At 36.5% G+C, this 19,480-nt stretch overlaps 1 protein-coding gene across 1 annotated transcript in view; it reads right to left on the reverse strand.

Annotated features, from left to right (window-relative positions):
* LOC103602911 (dynein heavy chain 12, axonemal-like) overlaps window positions 1-19,242 on the reverse strand; it is a gene marked incomplete at both ends in the record, with an annotated part of 185,863 nt that extends 166,621 nt beyond the window's left edge. The window contains 6 exons of the mRNA XM_008587356.1: window positions 8,163-8,406; window positions 8,943-9,136; window positions 9,483-9,617; window positions 10,583-10,708; window positions 15,707-15,842; window positions 19,061-19,242. Coding sequence (XP_008585578.1) covers window positions 8,163-8,406; window positions 8,943-9,136; window positions 9,483-9,617; window positions 10,583-10,708; window positions 15,707-15,842; window positions 19,061-19,242 — 1,017 coding nt within the window. The remainder of the gene's footprint in view (window positions 1-8,162; window positions 8,407-8,942; window positions 9,137-9,482; window positions 9,618-10,582; window positions 10,709-15,706; window positions 15,843-19,060) is intronic.
* Window positions 19,243-19,480: the final 238 nt, after the last annotated feature.

Raw genomic sequence — 19,480 nt, forward strand, 5'->3', positions numbered from 1 at the left:
ACACTGAGGGTTGCGATCCGTTGCCGGACACGGAAAAAGACAAAAAAAAAAAAAAATTAGTTCCAGCCCAGGCACACCACCAGCACCTTGGGGCCTGCCTGGGAACCCAAGGTTTGGATCTGGGGACGGACCCCACTCCCACTTCCAGGCAAACTGCACCAGTGCCTCGGGGCCAGCATGGGGACCTAAAGCATGGAGAAGGGGACTGGACCCCTCCTCCCACAACCAGGCACACCACACCAGCACCTTGGGGCCTGCTCAGGGACCCAAGGCAGGGAGAAGGGGACTGGACCTCTCTCCCACAACCACGCACACTGAGCCTGTGCCTTGGGGCCCACCCAGGGACCTGGGGTATGGAGGCGGGGACCGGACCTCTCTCCCACAACCAGGCACAACATGCCAGCAACTCGCAGCCCACCCAGGGACCCGGGGCAAGGAGAAGGGGAATGGTCCTCTCTCCCACAACCAGGCCCACTGCGCCAGTGCTTTAGGGCCCTCCCGGGGACCCAAGGCATAGAGAAGGGGACTGGACCCCCCTCCTACAACCAGGTACACCACACCAGCACCTTGAGGCCTGCCCAGGGGCCCGAGGCAAGGAAAAGGGGAATGGACCTCTCTCCCACAACCAGGCACACCATGCCAGCACCTTGGGCTCCACCCAGGGGCCCAGGAACCCTGGGCATGGAAAAGGGGACCGGACCACACTCCCACAACCAGGCACACTGAGCCAGTGCCTTGGGGCCCACCCAGGGACCTGGGGTATGGAGAAGGGGACCAGACCTCTCTCCCACAACCAGGCACAACATGCCAGCACCTCGGAGCCCACCCAGGGACCTGAGGCAAGGAGAAGAAGAACGGTCCTCTCTCCCACAACTAGGCATGCTGTGCCAGACCTTCAGGGCCCACCCAGGGACCTAAGACATGGAGAAGGGGACTGGACCTCCCTCCCACAACTAGGCACATCATGCCAGCACCTTGGAGCCTGCCTGGGGAGCTGAGGCAAGGAGAAGGGGAATAGGCCTCTCTCCCACAACCGGGCACACTGAGCCAGTGCTTCCAGGCCCACCTGGGGAACTGAGGCATAGAGAAGGGGATTGGACCTCTCTCCCACAACCAGGCACACCACGCCAGCACCTTGGGGCCCGCCCAGGGACCCAGGGCAAGGAGAAGGGGAATGGTCCTCTCTCCCACAACCAGGCACAACATGCCAGTAACTCGGAGCCCACCCAGGGACCCAGGGCAAGGAGAAGGGGAATGGTCCTCTCTCCCACAACCAGGCACACCACGCCAGCACCTTGGGCCCCACCCAGGGATCCAGGGCATGGAAAAGGGGACCGGACTGGGCTACCCTCCCACAACCAGTCACACTGAGCCAGCACCTTGGGGTCCACCCAGGGAACCAGGGTATGGAGAAGGGGACCGGACCACTCTCCCACAACCAGGCACAACACGTCAGCACCTCAGAGCCCACCCAGGGACCTGGGGCAAGGAGAAGAGGAATGGTCCTCTCTCCCACAACCAGACACACTGCGCCAGTGCTTCAGGGCCCACCCAGGGACCCGAGGCATGGATAAGGGGACTGGACCCCCCTCCCACAACCAGGCACACTGAGCCAGCACCTTGGGGCCCACCCAGGGACCCAGGATACGGAGTTGGGGACCGGACCACCCTCCCACAACCAGGTACAACATGCCAGCACCTCGGAACCCAGCCGGGACCTGGGGCATGGAGAAGGGGACCGGACCTCTCTCCCACAACCAGGCCCACCAAGCCAGTGCCTCGGGACCAAGCCACTGTCCTGGGGCATGGAGAAGGGGACCGGACCACCCTCCTACAACCAGGTACACCAAGCCAGTGCCTCAGGTCCTGCCTAGTGATCTGAGGTATGGAGCTAGGGACTGGACCCTCCTCCCACAGCAGGCACAAAACGCCAGCACCTTGGGACCCACCTGGGTACCTGAGGTATGGAGAAGGGGACCAGACCCTCCTCCCACAACCAGGCACATGGCGCCAGCACCTTGTGGCCTGCCCAGAGACCCAGGGCATGGAGAAGGGGACTGGACCCCTCTCCCATAACTAGGCACATGGCACCAATGTCTTGGGGCCTGCCTAGGAACCAGAGGCATGGAGAAGGGGACCAAACACACCGCACAACCAGGCATACCGCCAGTGCCAAGGAGCATACCAAAAACAGCACCTCCATGTGGGTGGCCCACCACAGCCACCACAATAACCATGGCTGCTGCAAAAGCAGCTAGACGCCACAACCACCATGCAGAGGGTCCGCCAACCACGGGAGTGCATTCACACAAGAAGAGTCACCAGCAGAGACAAGAGAAGAGGATGTCTCTTTCCACAAAACCGATTTCAGAGTAACAGAAGCATCTGCTCTATGATAATATTGGAGGAGACCTGATCACATCTCTCAGCATTGGACAGATCATCTAGGCAACAAATTAACAGAGTAACCATTATTCTTTCAGAAGGAGAGAAGAAATCTAGGGCAATTGGGGGGGGAATGGGGGAAGGGGAGAGGTTTGACAAGAGGCATAAAGAATAATTACGATTTGTAACAATATATATGCTAGTAATACTGATTTAATCAATATATCTCAATATTCAACCCCCAAAATATGTATAATCGATTTTGATTCAATAAATAAATAAAAAATAAAATAAATGTAAGTAGTGGCATGTCCTTTCAATGTCATATGGGGTGCAGGGCCACCTAAGGAAAATTTAACTATTTAAAGTCTGTACTTTGTTCAACTCACTGTTTACTATTTATTAAAGGTTCCAGATTTTGTGAAATAACATGTTAACTTGTAAATTTCTGTGTGATAGAGATGCAAGAATTTACATATAATAGAAAAGATAACTCCAAATGTTATGGTTTATTGTCCTGTACGACATTAACCAGTCTTACATCAATACTAGCAATTGTTTTCTAACATTCCTTTATTAAATTTCCTATAAATACTCAGGTATTCAAATGATCTTTGAACCAGTTTTACCATCTTGCTAATGTACTCACTAATTAATAAGTACAATAAAATATTTGACACGTTTATTTTATCTTTGTGTGGAAAGTCGCGTTTTATTTTTTGTAAATAATAATTTAACAAAGTACATTTTTTAAAAATTGGAGGACCATAGGCTAGCAATCTTTTAATTTTTTTATTTTGCTTAGTAAGGACTTTGTTTTTACCTTCAATTTGTTATCACCACCAGCTGTTTTTGCTTACCACCATATTCCTCAGCACTCATCAGAACATGACATTACATATCAGACACACAACAAGCATTTGTTAAATAAATGAATTTTTAACACCTAAAAAGTAAAAAAGACATTGATGGAGTTTGGATGTGTTGTCCCCTCCAAAACTCATGCAGAAATTTGATCTCCAATGTGGCAGTGTTGGAAACTGATTGAGTCATGGGGGCGGATCCCTCATGAATGGATTAATGCTCTCCCCGGGGAGGGGGGATTAATGAGTTCTCGCTCTATTAGTTCCCTTAAAAACACCCTGGCACCTTCTCTCTCCCTCCCCCTCCCCCTTCCCCTCCCTCTCTATCATACAGTCCTTATTTTTTTACTTTACCATCTTCCAGTAAAAAGTTAATCATCAACTGTCATAGTCCATTGCAATGGAATTTATAAAAAAGGTATAAAGTATGAACTTCCCCAATACATAGAATGGGGTCCTGACAACCATCATACGAGAAGAATAAAAGGAAAATAGGATTGGAGGGAATTAACTAAAAATGAATATACAAAATTCCTTATTTCTTTTTCTTTTTTAATTTTAAAATTTTATTTATTATTAGCATATTCCTTCTAACAAATCATGATATTTATTTATTTTTCTATATTAATTTTACAAATATTTATTTAGCATCTACTGTGTGCTAGTCATTATTGTTGGTGATTTGGACATATCAATAAATTAAACAAAGATCCTTTACCTCATGAATATTACATTCTACTGGGGGTGAGATGGGGAGAGAAAATAAATGTGATAATTTGGTAAATTAAGAAGTATGCTAGAGAGTAATAAATGCTATGAAGAAAAGAAAAATTAAAGCAGGGTAAGGAGGACCACTGGGAACGCAAGAAAGTTGGAGGTATTAAATAGGATGGTTAGGATGGGCCTCTTGGATATGGTGATAATCTGAACAAAAACTTTAAGAGGGGAAGAACTGAGACAAGAGTATATACGGGTGAAGAGCATTTTAGGTAGGGGGAACAAGCAGAGCAAATGCTCTCAGGAAGAAGGAACATGCTTGCTTGTTTGAAAAATGAGAGTTTCTGAAAACTATCTCATGGACAGTACGGCTAGAGCACCGTACATGAGGGGCAAGAATAGTTGGATGTAAGGTCAGAGAAATAAAAAAGAGTGAGATCATATGAGGTCAAAGAGATAAAAAGCCAGATCACACAGTGCCATGTAAACGTTTTTATCTGAGTAAAATGTGACGGTTTTACAGAATTTTGTGGAGAGAAGTGATCTAATCGGACAAGTTTACTCTAGTTGCCATATTTTGAATAGACAATGGGTGGAGATGGGGACAAAGGTAGAAGCAAGGACACCAGTTAGGACCTTTTTATAGAAATCTGAGTAAGATGAGGTAACTTGGATCAGGGTGGTATCAGGGAGCTGAATTTTGAGTTTGTCATGTATACTTGACATTCAAGGGGAGATTGCAAGTAGGAAGTTGGATTTATGAATGTTGGCTTAGAAGAAAGGTTTGGGTTGAGGTAAACATTTAAGAGTTTTCAGCATATAGATGGTATTTAAAGTCATAGGACTGGATGAGACCACCAAGAGAGTGAGGGTAGATAGATAAAAAGACCGATGACTGAGCCCTGAGACCCTCCAACATTCAGAAGCTTGGAGAATAGGAAGAAATAGGAACGAAAAAATACAGTGGGACTAATTAGTGGTATGGAACAATTTCTATTTATATTCCATCTCAAGATGACTTACAGAAATGATGATATACTGCTATGATGATAGGGATAATGGATGGTGATAATAAGAAATGAAAAGAGGAAAATAATCCAGATAATTTCAAAAAGGACAAAAGGCTTAAATGTTAATTTAAATGTCAAAATAAACTACAACTAAATTCCTAACTAGACTGATTAAGGAAAAAGAAAGAAAATAAAAATTATCAATATCTGGAATGAAAAATAAGTTATCACTATAGATTATCCAGATATTAAAAAATATGATAAAGAAATGTTATGAGCAACTTTATGGCAACAAATTCAACAACTTAAAAGAAATGAACAAATTTCTTGAAAAATACAATTTACCAAAATTGACACAAAATTAAACACAAAATCTGAATAGCCGTATATATACATATTAAATAAATTGAGTCTGTTTTCAAACTCCTTCCCACAAACGTACACACACACACACACACACACACACGTATATATATTCCTAGAAATCAATAAAAAAGACCAATAATTCAACAGAAAAATGGGCAAAGGTAAGAACAAACAGTTCACAGAAAAAGAAATACAAAACACTCTTAAATATATTAAAATATGCTTAACATTTACTTATAATAAGAGAAATGAAAATTCTTCTAGATTAGCAAAAAACCTAAAGTTTGGTGATATTCTGTTGTTGAAGTTGGTGACAGTACATACTGGTAACCCCTATGAAGGGTAATTCAACTGTAGATTTTATTTACTTTTTCTCAAAAATACATTTTATTTGACTCAGATAATATAAGGATAGCCAAGGAAGTTTTTTTATTTACATTTGAAACAATTGATTATACATATTTATGGGGTACAGAGTTGACTATCAGTATTTGTACACAACATGTGATAATCAAATCTCAACTATAGATTTTAACCTGACATTTATTCTTCCACAATTTACCCTGCAGTTACACCTTCAAACACGTGAAATTTATACACACATACAACACACACATACAATTATTCACTGCAACATTGTTTGTAATAGCAAGAGATTAGAAACAATCAAAATGTCCATCAATAGGGAACTGGTTACATGAATTATGGTACATAAATATAATAAAACATTATATAGGTATGAAAAAGAATGAAGAAGCTCTCCATGTACTCACATGAGAAAAGGTCTCCAAGATAAACTAAGCAAAAAAAGGGGGGTAAATAATATATACAGTATGCTACATTTTATGTAAAAAGATGAAAGGATAAGAATATATATTTATATTGTTATATGTGTAACAGGACTCTGGAACTATACACAAGAAAATAATATTTATCACCTCACTTATACAAGTGAGAAGGAGACTTTACAGGCACGTTTTAAAAATATTTTTGTACTATGTAAAATGTATTAAATATTGAAAATAATTTTAAGTATTTACTTTCAAAAAAATCAGGCAGTCTGGACTCTCTGAAAGAGCTAGACACAGACAGGAACAATGCTCAAATCCCATCATAGAGTTTGCACTCTGAGCATGCTGACAGTGGAAATTTGGCACTGCCACTAGAACTACTGCCATTACTGCCTTGGGAAGTCCACTGCATTATTGTCACAAAAACTGTTGTTATCCTCTCTTTATTAAAGAGATAACTGAGACACAAGAGGCTGAATATCTTGCCCAAGGTATGCCACTACCAAGTGCAGAATTCTGATATAAACATAGGTAGGGTGACTCCAAGCCTTCCAAAGTTACTGCTACCTTGTGTTGCTGCCCTTAGTGTAAGCTAAATGGTCTGTCCTAGTAAACTTTTGCCCTCTTTATTCAATTGTAGCTAGTCACAATAGTCTTTTCTATTTGTCAAACATTGTTCTATGAAGGGATTGATTTCAATGACTTTATCAGGAAAGAAAAAAGCACAGCTTAAGTATGAGATCAAGTTTTCTGGATTCAGCTTTGGTTTTGCTTCCAAATCTTTCTCTCTTCATTAGAACTTGATGATGGAAACAGCTCTACCAGGGCTTTCCTGGATAATTCTTAAGACTCAGAGTCTATGGGTCAACAACTTCTTTGGACTCAAAATCCTTCTATACCATTTGGCAAATGCTACAATTTTTTTATGTATTTATCCCCCCCAAAATAGTTATAACCTCACTTCAAAGTTTGGATTATGCTGAATTAATAGCAGCTGTTTCAACATGCTTGTTTAGTTTTACTAAAATAAATTTAAAACAATGGTATACTCTTCTTATGTCTTCCATATGCTGATCAATCTACTGCTTTTCTTGTGACAGAGGAACCCTTTGCCCCAGTGTTGCCAGATCTGGCTTTATATGTGTGTTCTCCCTGATCTGCCCCTAATATGGCTGCTATTCACCACGCAACCAGCTTTTCCTACACCACAGTGGTGCTTCATGATGAGGGGCTAAAGATTGGGAATGAGACACCAAAAGGTTAAAGATGCAAAAAGATGTCATTCAAAACATGAGAAGAAAAATGTCTTATCTCTTTGCCCTTACCACTTCCTCTCAAAGCTGATCCCTCAGCTCTTTCACAATTCCTGTGCCTAGAACAGAAGGCAGGGTCTGAGGCACAGGGAAAGATTTTTAAATCTTTTTTTTTTCTGATTATTTCTCCTCAATACCATCATTTGGCTGCACTCCCTTGATGACAAATGACAGGGACCCAGTCCACTGGCCAAAGTGGGAAAAAAGGAGATGAGAGACACTATTAGCCTGCATGTTCAAAGTGAAACAAGGCAGAGATAAATGTCACAAGCCTCTGGATTATGGGGCCCAGAAGAGTGAGCACACTCAGATTTCCTTTTAATTCTTCTTTTCTTTAAGTATCAATGTCACTCTCAAACCAATTATCCCACGGCTATAAGGAGCTCACAACTCATATCCTTACAGCTTGCGAGTAGAGAAAAAAAGGCTTCCTTTCCTGGACCCAGATCTCCAAGGAGAACTCTGATTGGCCCAGTTTGGGTTACATGCTTATCCTTGAACAATTCACTATAGCCAGAGAGCTGAAGTATTAGGATTAGTTAATCTTGGGTCACATGCCCACCGAGGATGAGACTAGCTAACCAAACCCATTTTACACACAACTAGACTACTATTGGAAGAGTAGGACGAGAGGCTGGATTTTGTATTTTATGTAATAAGCAACAGAAAGATGAGAAGATATCTATAATATTAAAATGTTATTAAATATGTTTATACCTTAAAAACTTTTATCTGCTCCATTACTGTAGTGCACATAGTAATAGTAGGATTCTCTTTTGGTTCTTCTTCAGGTTTCTCTTCTATAAAAGATCGTTTTCTTGCTGCCTTTCTTCTTTCTTGTAGCTCTTTCTTTTGCTTTGTTTGGAAAAATTTCAGTGTCTTAAAAATTTCTCGGGAAAACTCCTCTACATCAGCTTCCATGCTTTCCCCATTGAGGTCCAAAAACCCACCATCCATCCACCTGAATTGAAAAAAAAAATAGTATTAAACTCAGACTTTTGGACTTTGAAGAGGACTTAGAGATCCTATAGGCTAGACACTTCAGTTTTGTAAGAGAGACAACTGAGAGCAAGAGCTGTTAATTTTCTCAGTCACATAGGTACAGCTGATAGTAGAGAGACAGGACCAAAATGACCATTTTAGCTATGTTGCATATGCTAAAATATGTACTAAATTGTAAGTGGGCAACTACCAGTATCCAAATAAAATATTTTTTGACGCCATACTTCTAATTTTGGTGTAAATACTGGTCAGATTAATTAATTTCATAAAAAAGTTAAATGACTTTGGAAAATCCAAATGACATTTCAGATATTATATTACTAAGATTAGGTGGTAACTTAGCAGCATTTGATGCTTCTACTATATTATACTTGGTTCTCTTTCAAATGTATGGTAAGTTCTACTTTTAAACACTTGACCAAAAAGTAAAATTATTTATATTTTACAAGTCTTTTACATCATTTGCTTAATTTTTATCACATTACCAGAAATTACCGTTTTTCTGATCGTTGCCACTTCAAAACTAAGTTAAAAAACTTCTGATAGGGTTCAATGTTAACTTTTAATTTCTCCAGTTCAGGATATTTTGTTAACTCCCATTTGAAAAGTTCCTCTTCTTTATTAATAAATTGAACTGCTTCTTCAGATTCCTGAATACGTTTTTGTAGTTGTCTAACATCTGTCACATACTGAAAGCAAATAATTTTTTATCTCAAGAAATATACAAGTAATGTTATAAATATAAGATCATAAGATCATATGATACTACATAGGATATGTCCTTGCATTTATACAGCAACTTTATGTATTAACTTCACAATATTACTACAATAGACAGTAAAAGGTATGGTTATGTCTACTCTACAAATAGATAACTAAGATGAAAAAGATCACATAAATAGCTCCAGTTCCAGAACTAAGGGTCGGGTCTCCACCATAGTAAGCATACGTTTTCTATATTTCTAAATTTATGTTAATGTGTCCTTTGTTAATCTATGGGCTGGCCATAGCTACTGCCTTATATAATTATCAGACCTGTTGCATGCGTTCCAGCTCTGCGAATTCTGTAAACTCTTCCATGCGGCGTGATTCCTTTTCTATTTCCAAAATCAGTTTCTCTCTCTTGGCTATTAGTTCACTTTCTTTTTTACGTTTAGCATTCTCAATGAGCTTTTTAAAAGATAATTTAATCATGTTAATTATTCTATTAGAAAGGAAAAAGTTGTCAAATCAGAAATCTAAATGCTTTGTATGGTAATAAAAACCATCAGAGAAGTAAAATGAGTACAAAAATAAAATGCTGCATATAATGATTGATAAAAATGCAAACAATAATAAGCCACATAGAAAAATTTTCCTAGATATCCAAAGTGACTTCCCAACTCTTATTTATTAATTAATATTTTAATTATTTAACAGATTCTGGGGTAATAATAAAAGCTGCCATTTATTGAGCACATGTTATGTATCAAGAACTATTAAACACCTTACCTACATTACCTCAGGCATTATTATTGTTTTCATTTTAGAGATGAAGAAATTGAGGCTTACAGGGCTTCAAGGGGCATGTCAAAGATCACAAAATCATAAAAATCAAAATCTGGATTAGAATCTTGGTTTATCTGATGGAAGCCCATGCTTTTCATTACTATACCATCTTAACTTACAATTTAGGATAGACTGGATTACATTAGGACTTTTCCAAAATCTGAGCTATATTTAGTCTGATATAAAATCCCGAATCTCTCACCTCCTATCTCTGTGAGATTGAACAAGTCCTTTAATTTCTCTGTCTCACTTTTCTCATCTATAAAATGGGGGAAACAGGAGCACCTGGGATTTTTATGATTATTAAATTATTTAATAAATGGAAAGCAATTGGTTCAGTGCTCACTGTTATTAATTTATAAAATAGCTCTGACTTTTTAAATGTCAGCCCCACTACTTAAAACCCCGTGGGTTAAGCCTAATGGCTTGTACTAAGCCTACATGGTCATAAACGTTGCCAGCCCCAGACTCATATTAACACATGAAGTTATTTTTAAAGGTAGATGGCAAGTAGGTATAAAAATTATATATGAACATTGTGCTTAAAATGTCAGAGTACAAAAATATATACTGAAAAATATATTTACCTCATCATTTTCATCAAAGATGGGATTAATTTTCCTAGGCCACATGAGGACAGTGGCATTTAAAGCTAAGTCTTCTGGAGGAAATAGAAAAACGTCTAAAAAATAATTCATTTGGCGTTTGGATTCCTACAAAAGAAACTCCAGATTTAATACACCATCAAGAAAATCTAAGGCCTTATGAAAAATAGAAGAACCAACAACAATCTTTAATACTCCTTCAAATTTCAATTTGACTCCAATTATTAACTGATATTTTATATATTGCCCAAATCACATGGGTATTTCAATAGCTGTAGTATTATTTATTAGTCATCATGCCACACAACTGCATACTTTTATAATGGATAAAAAGCTTTTTAAAAGTGTTCACATGCAGTTGACTTAACATAAAGGTACACTTGGTCCTCCTTGTATATGACTAAAGTAGGTGCACAAATGTTCATCAATCCTTTAAACTTTTGATTTAAAAGGATTTTAAATTCTTTTTATTCTTACAAATTGTTTTATTTTTAAATCTTTGGTAACAAAGATTTTTGTATCTTTTGTTTTGTTTTGCATCTTCAGTGACAGTACCACCTTTTGCCTGCTTAGCAAACAGCAGTAGTCCAAAAGAATTGGGGGGTAAATGGTAAAGAAAAAAACATTTAAAACAATAGGTTTATCTGATTAGAGACATTGAATATTTTTAGCCCTATAGCATTCACTGATCCAAATGCTGTGCTGTAGTGCTGTAATTTTTAAGAAATGAAACACAGATTCAAAGGCTAATTTAAGGTTTTTGGTTACATATATACATACATACATATAAGTATATGAGACATTATATATTATATATGTATATACAATGCATGTAGAAATATAACTTAAAATTAAAATTGATCCATGTAATTCATTATATTAATAGATTGAAAGATAAAAAGCATATGATCATCTCAATAGATATAAAAAGAAGTTTAATAAAATTCAACATCCATTCATAATAATTTTTTTTTAAAAAACCTAGTAGCACATCAACAGTAAAAGGGAACTCACTAATTCTGATGAAGGTACCTATATAAACATACAGCAAAGTCACACTTAACAGGGAAATCTTGAAAACTTTCCCTTAGAAGTTGGGATAAAGATTAGGAGAATGCCTGCTATCATCTACTACTTATTCAACATTGTACTAGAGGTCCCAGCCAGTCCATCGCAGCCAAAAAAATAAAGTATGGAAATGTGTAATGTCTGATGAGAGCAAACAAAACAAAAAACAAAAACTGTCATTATTTGCAAGTTATATAATGGTATATGTAGACATTCCAAAATAATATTCAGATAAACTATTAAAATTAAGAATAGAAATAAGGGCTGGCCAGTTAGCTCAGCGGGTTAGAGTGCAGTGTTATAACACACACACACACACACACACACACACACACACACACACACACACAAAATAATAATAATAATAAAGAAAGAAAAATAAAAATTTTAGAGTTAAAATTTTAAAACAGAAAGAAATTTTTTTAAGTAAGAAAAAATTGATAAAGAGTAATGGATATTAAATTAATATATAAAATAAAATTTATATTACAGACCAAAGTATAAAATAAATATTTATGAATCCATACTGATAATAAATGACTAAATTAATAAGTGGGGGAAAAGAGACAAATCTCTGATGCAGAAGGATTTTAAATAAATTATGTAGATACTCCATCCTAAAAGAGTGGTAGCCTAACTTCCCACTTCCTAAGTATGGGCTACATATAGTGACTTCCTTCCAAAGAGAACAGACTAGAAAGGGGGAGAAAAAGAATGGAAAGACCTGACAAATACTACTTCAGCCAGGTGATCAGGGTTAACATCAACAGTGATAAGTCATGTTGATAGTACACCCTTGAAATGATGTGATAAAAATGGCATTTAACCTCTATGATCCTAAAACAGAAAAAAAAAGAACATTAAAGTAAAAACTGAGGAAATATGAATAAACTATGTACTTTAGTTAATAATAATACATCAGTATTGATTTATTAATTGTGATAAATGTACCATAGTAATGTATGATGTTAATAATGGAAAAACTAAGAGTGGGTGTGTGGGCAGGGGTGAGGGAGTGGTATATGAGAACTCTGTACTATCTACTTAATTTTTCTGTAAATCTAAAACTGTTCTAAAAAATAAAGTACATTAATTATTTTTATAAATTAATTGTACTTCTGTATTTAAGCAACAAACAGAAGATGAAAAATTAAAAGACACACCGAATATAACATAAAAATATATTACTTAAAAGTATATCTAACAAAAGGTGTGCACAACCTCTACAGAGAAAATTATAAAACATTGAAAGATGTTAAAAGAGAGGTAAATAAGTAAAAGATCTATCATGAATTATAAGGATCCATACTGAAAATGTGCCAATTCTGTCCATCATCTATTTAACACATTCCTAATCAAAATCCCAAAAAATTTTTATGGAATGTGAAAAGCTGACTCTACAATTTATATGAAAATGCTAAGGGCCAAAAGTAAGCAAGAAACTTGAAGAACAAGGTGAGAGGACATACTCTACCAGGCATCAAGACTTATTATTGCTATTACTATTAGGCTGTTGTAATTAATTGAGTGTGGTATTATTGATACAAGGATAGACAAACAGGCCAATGGGACAGAATAGAATGACTCTAAATAGATCTGCACATATAAGGGGTCTTCAAAAAGTTAATAGAAGGATTCATGCTATCTTTTAATTCAAATTTTCCATGAACTTTTTGAAGTACTCTCATACATGGACACTCGATATGATAGAGGTAGAACTGCAGAGCAGTGGGGATGGTCTCTTCAATAAACACAGAGTTGCTCAACTATATGGTAAAATAACGAAATTAGGTCTTACATCAATCACAAAAATAAAATTCCAGGAGGATTGAAAATCTAAACCTTAAAGTTAAAACTAAACAGCTTCTAGAAAAGGATTTAAGAAAAAAATCTTGATGATAAGAAAGGATTAAGAAAGGTAAGAAAGGATTTCTTAAACAAGACACAGAAAGCACTAGCTAGAAGAAAAAATTGCTCCATTTAACTGCACTAAAATAAAACTTCTCATCAAAAACACCATTAAAAAGTTAAAACAAATTACAGAGTGAAGGAAAGGATACTTATCAATAATATATTAAAAACTACTAAACTAAACTATACAGTTAAAAATGCTTAAGATGATACGTTTTTTTTTTTTTTTTGTCTTTTGTCTTTTTCCATGTCCGGCAACGGATCACAACCCTCAGTGTTGCCCCCGTACCGGACCGGGGACCGGCAACGGGATCGCAACCCTCGGTGTTGCCCCCGCACCTCGCTCAGCCAGTGAGCGGGAACCAGTCTGTATGTGGGATCCGAACCCTCGGGCGGGAGCGCCGCCGCGCTTCCCAAGCGGCGCACTTATCCAGTGTGCCACCAGGCCGGCCCCAAGATGATACATTTTTTTACATACATTTTACCACAACTTTTTTGTACATAATACAAATCAATAAGAAAAAGGTACATAATCCAAAGGAAAAATGGGCTAAAGACATGTATTAGCATTTCACAAGAATAACTCCAAAGGGCCAATGAGCATATGAAAAGTATTCAAATTCATTTCTTTTCAGGAAAATGCAAATCAAAAATACAATAACCTCCACCTGACCACCAAAATTTAAACTATTTCACAATAGCAAGTATGGGTAAGTGTGTAAAATAACAGAAATTCTAATACATTGCTGATAGGAGTATAAAACCGGAACTACTTTGAAAAAGAATTTTGCCTTATTTAGTAAAGGTGAAGAAAAGCCTATTCCATAGCACCTAGGACAAATGCATGAATATATGCACCAGAATACATGTACAGAAATGTTCCCAGCAGCATTGCTATTAATAGCAAATTAGAAACAACCAAATATCCAGAACAGTGAAATTTTTTTATTGAAACATAATTGATCATACATGTTTGTAGGGTACAGAGTTGCATATCAATACCTGTGTACAACATGTGATGATCAAATCAGGGTAATTAGCATACCCATCATTACAAAACAGAAGCATTCTTCGTGTCCATTAACCAATTTCTTGCCAGCCCCCCTCCCTTGCCCCCTTACCCACCTCTAGTAAACACATTTCTGTTTGGTTTCTGATTTATTTATTGTTGTTGTTGTTGTTGTTGTTACTGGCCAGTATGAAGATCCGAACCCTTGATCTTGGTTTTATCAACACCACACTCTGACCAACTGAGCTAACCGGCCAGCACTCAGAACAGTAAAATTTTAAAAATAAATTATTGTATAGTGATACAATACAGAATGGAATACTAGACAGCAATGAAAATAAAGTTAAAGAATAATAACATTATTAACATAATGCTGACAAAATGCAAAAGAATATAAACATTATTATACCCTTTATATAAAGATCAAAATCAGACAAAAATTAACTGTATTAATCAGAAATGCGTATTTACTCGGTGAAACTATAAAGAAGAGAAAGGAAATGATTACTGTAAAAGTCAGATAGTTCTCACATCTGGAAAAAGAATTATGATGGGCTTCTAGACTGGTGGCAAGGTTCTGTTTCTTTCCCTGGATGGTAATTACTGGCTGCTTACTTTATAACATTCAAAATTGTACAATTTATATTTCATGCAATTTTCGGTACATGTGTTATATTGCAGATGTAAAAAAAATTTTTTTAAACAAAGTATAAGGGTAAAATATAGGTGAATAGGTATATAATCTTGTGCTGGGGAAGGCATAAGCATACTATTAAATGCAGAAACTATAAAAGAAAAAGTAGTTTTTAAAAAAAATCTATGTTGTTCAAAGAGGCACACATAGTTGGTAAAACTAAAGAAAATTAAAGATATGATTACTATAAAAATCATATGGAAACCTCTAAGAGAGGGAGAGGGAGAAGATGGTGTGATCAGGAAGTCATGCAGAGGACTTCTGAGGTACTGGCAAAATCCTATTTCTTGACCTGGTTGGTGGCAACACAGGTGTTCATGTTATAACTATTTATTTAACTATATGTTTTACACATCTTCAATAAGTATGTCATATTTCACAATGCAAAAAATTATTTAAAATATGTAAATTAAAAGTTTCTTACCTTGATCCTTAAAGCCAACTCTTCAACTCGTAAAGTCCGGGCTTTTTCTACATAAGATATCAGATCCATCATCTCTTCTGTTGTCTCAGGGACTTTCAATGCACGCTCTTTAATTGCTTCAAATTCACTGCAAATACTGACATAATACTCTGCTTTACTATACTTATGGTAATTAATGTTATATCATATTTAATAAATGTGTGCTATTATGAATATTATAAAATAGAAACTGTGATATCCTAAAAGTAATTGGCTAATTCACTAAGATATTTTAAAATATTTAACCTTAACTTATCTGATATGGCTCAGTATACATTATACATCAATAAAATCTTTAAAATTAAGGTAATATTATCATGTGAAATTATGGCATATTTAAAATTTTTTTCCTAAATAAATTTTAAAAATAAAGGTTTTTTTCCTAGTGATCTCTTCAACTCTCTTGAATACACAGATAAGCAGTGTGGCATAGAGCATACTTGGGATCAGGTAGCACCAAATCTAAATCCTGCCTCAGCTACTACTAGCTTTGTGAACTTACGCAAATCTCTGAGGTTCAGTTTCCACATCTGTAAAATGAAGCTATTAGCATTAATCTTGCTGGATTGTTGTAATGCAATAATGAATGCAAAGGACTTAGCACATAGTATACTCTCATTTACTGGTAACTATACTTATTAGTATAATCATTAGTTTAATTATTATTATTAGTGCCTCTTGTGAAACATGACAATATAGCAAGTAAAAAGATCAAACCTTTATACATACTTTTAAAATCTATGATTTTCTTAGAATATCCTACATATGTAAATATGAACCTAGATATCCTATAGCAATTATTCAGCTAAAGCTACATTTCATAGAATTCTTTTTCCTGTGCCTTAAAATATATGTATTGTCATGCCATTACCAGAAATATCAGGAAAAAAACCATGGAAAAACAAAATATAAAAGAGGTAAGTGATTTTAAAAATAAATTTTAGTTCATGCAGGTATTTAGGAAATTATGTGGGGAATTATACTTAGCCATTCATTCATTTAATAAATAATAAGAGTACCTACAATGTGCTAAGCAAAGTTCTAGGCACTGGAGATAGAGCAGCAAACAAGATCAAGTGCCTACCCTCATAAAGCTTACATTCAAGCTGAGAAGAGAGACAAAAGCACATATTTACAATGTTAGGTAGTAAAAAGTGTTATGAAGAAAAATAAAACAAGGTTAAGCAAAAAAGAATAACTGGAGTATAGGAAAGGGGCCACTATTTTATAGGGAGTGGCCAAGGACAGCCTCTCTAGTGAGGTAATATTCAAGGTGAGAGAAAAAAAAGTGAGTTACACAAATATCAGGAAAAAAAAGCTTCTAGGAAGAAAAAAACAGCAAGGATGACTGCCCTGAAGTGGCAATAAGTTTGGCATACTTTAAGAATGGTAAACAGGCCAGTATGAATACAAGGAAGAGAACCTAGTATGAAGGTGGAGAGGTGAGCAGGAGTTAGATCATGTAGGACTTTACAGTTAACTCTTGATTATTAAAAATATAGGAGGGATGCATTAATTTGGATAATGCAGAAGACAGATGATCCTCCTGGGGGTACGACCTTCTTGCTAGAGCAGACTCTGAGTCACTTGGGAAGAGATATTTCAACAAAAGAAAAGGAGGCAAACAAAATGATGACAGAAAAGTGGCACAAGCAGATGCTAACCAAACTGTGAAGTAAGCAAATCGCTCTTAAGGACCCTGTACTTGACCTAGTGGCACACATTTCCTCCTTTTGATGTTATCTATCTCAAGCATGGAATTTAAACAGGAAGGAATTAAAAAAACAAACTAGGTGGAGGAAACTGGACAATTACTCAACTGCACTTATATCATGGGTTTATAAGAAGATATAGTCACTTTGATGGAAGTAATAGAATTTTCCAAAAAAATCACAGATACTACAAAAATAAATGCCCCCCCCCAAAGTTAAGTTAAATATAAATCATTTTTAGGTTAACTATAGGGTAGCTAATAATCATTTTTAGATTAACTATAGGGTAGCTAATAACTAATAATTACCATCTTTGATTTTTTTTTATGCAGCATACTTTTGTACAAGGTATGCCTGATAAACACTCAACTTTCTGACAGTCATATATGTGTTTATTCATTTAAAAATATTTATTGCGTGCCTGTTCTATGCTGGGTATGATGCTAGATGCTTTACAAATTTTATCTGTGATCCTAACATTGGTCCTGCAAGGAAGTTATTATTTTTCATAGTTGACACAGTAGGAAACCGAGTAACTTGCCCAGTGTCTTAGAACTAGTTAATGGCAGAGTAAGGATTCAAATTCAGGTTTTTCTGATTCTAAAACACACAATTTGTTCACATTGCTTTTGGGAAAACAAACATAATAGCTAACATTTGTTGAGCACCATGTGCCAGGCACTGTGCTAGGTGCCAATTTTAATCTTTACAGAACTTACAAAGTCAGATTCCTTTGGGGCCAGACAGGTAACAAATGAGTTAGATGAACTGGGTTATGAATTGTTTGAGCAAACTAAAGAACATGTTCCCCGTTATAGGGGAAAGCTCCTTCTTAGCTCCATTTACCACCACAGGCCAATGTGGCATGATCTTCTCACTTTTTCAAGAAAAGTAAAAAATCTGAAGTGTGTATATGTGTATGTGTGTGTGTGAGATCTTTTAATTTTGAAATGTTGATAGCAAATTCGAATTTTGTTTAAACAAAATAAAACAATGTGTAACAAGTAAAACACACCAGCAGGACACACTCAGCTGGCAGACCACTAGTTTATGAATGTTTTTTTTTGGGGGGGGTGGCTAGCCACAACAGGGATCAAACACTGGACCTTAGTGTTATCAGCACCACGTTCTAACCAACTGAACTGACTAGCCAGCCCTATGAACGCAATTTTATAACTACCCTACAAAGTAGCTATTACTATCTAAGTATATATCAAAGTAGCTATTACTATCTCCATTTTACAGATGAGAAAAATAAGGTCAGTAACATACAAGTAAATATTGGGGTCAGGAATGATCCCAAATCTACCCAACATCACTGAAAGTCTATAATCTGCATTATCATGTAACTTGTATCCAAACACTGGTTTATTTCAACTTAAATATATATATATATATTGGATTGCCTTAAAACTAGCCTCAAACAGTATCAACCAAAAAGAACCCAGCCCATTGGGATCACAAAGGAACCTCCTTAGGAGGTAGCTATGGAGGAAAATTTTAAGTACTTATATATTTTAATTATTTGCTTATAAACAAGAGTTATTAGCAAAATATTTCTTTTAGCCCTGTAATTCTGAGTTTGGCCATTAATTCTACTTACCATTCATTTTCTTTCCTATGTTTTGAAACGATGTCATTTAATAAAATGTTCGCAAAGGCTTTTGCTTTATTTGTCAGGCCTGTCTTCAAATCTTCACAATCCAAACGCACCATAGGGTAATGAATCCACTGAGGCAAAAGCATTATTTCTGATGCAAGACTGAAAATTTTCCCTATAAACTTTTTTTAAAAAGTTTAAAACAAAGAAAATGCTTAGAACTTTCTAATTCTTCAGTGACTTTATATTGTGGTGAAATTTTTAATCACATATATAAATGCAAACTCATTTCTTTTTAAGTAGACAAAATTTTTTTTCCTTTGTTTCATAAATCTTTTTTCACCTACTCTTTCAATAAGGAATTTGCTAATCTACCATTATAAATCTGGTGCAATACCAATTATAGCATCAAAATCTGGACAT

Source organism: Galeopterus variegatus, unplaced genomic scaffold (assembly GCF_000696425.1).
Source record: "Galeopterus variegatus unplaced genomic scaffold, G_variegatus-3.0.2 Scaffold4347, whole genome shotgun sequence".
Taxonomy (NCBI): Eukaryota; Metazoa; Chordata; class Mammalia; order Dermoptera; family Cynocephalidae; genus Galeopterus; species Galeopterus variegatus.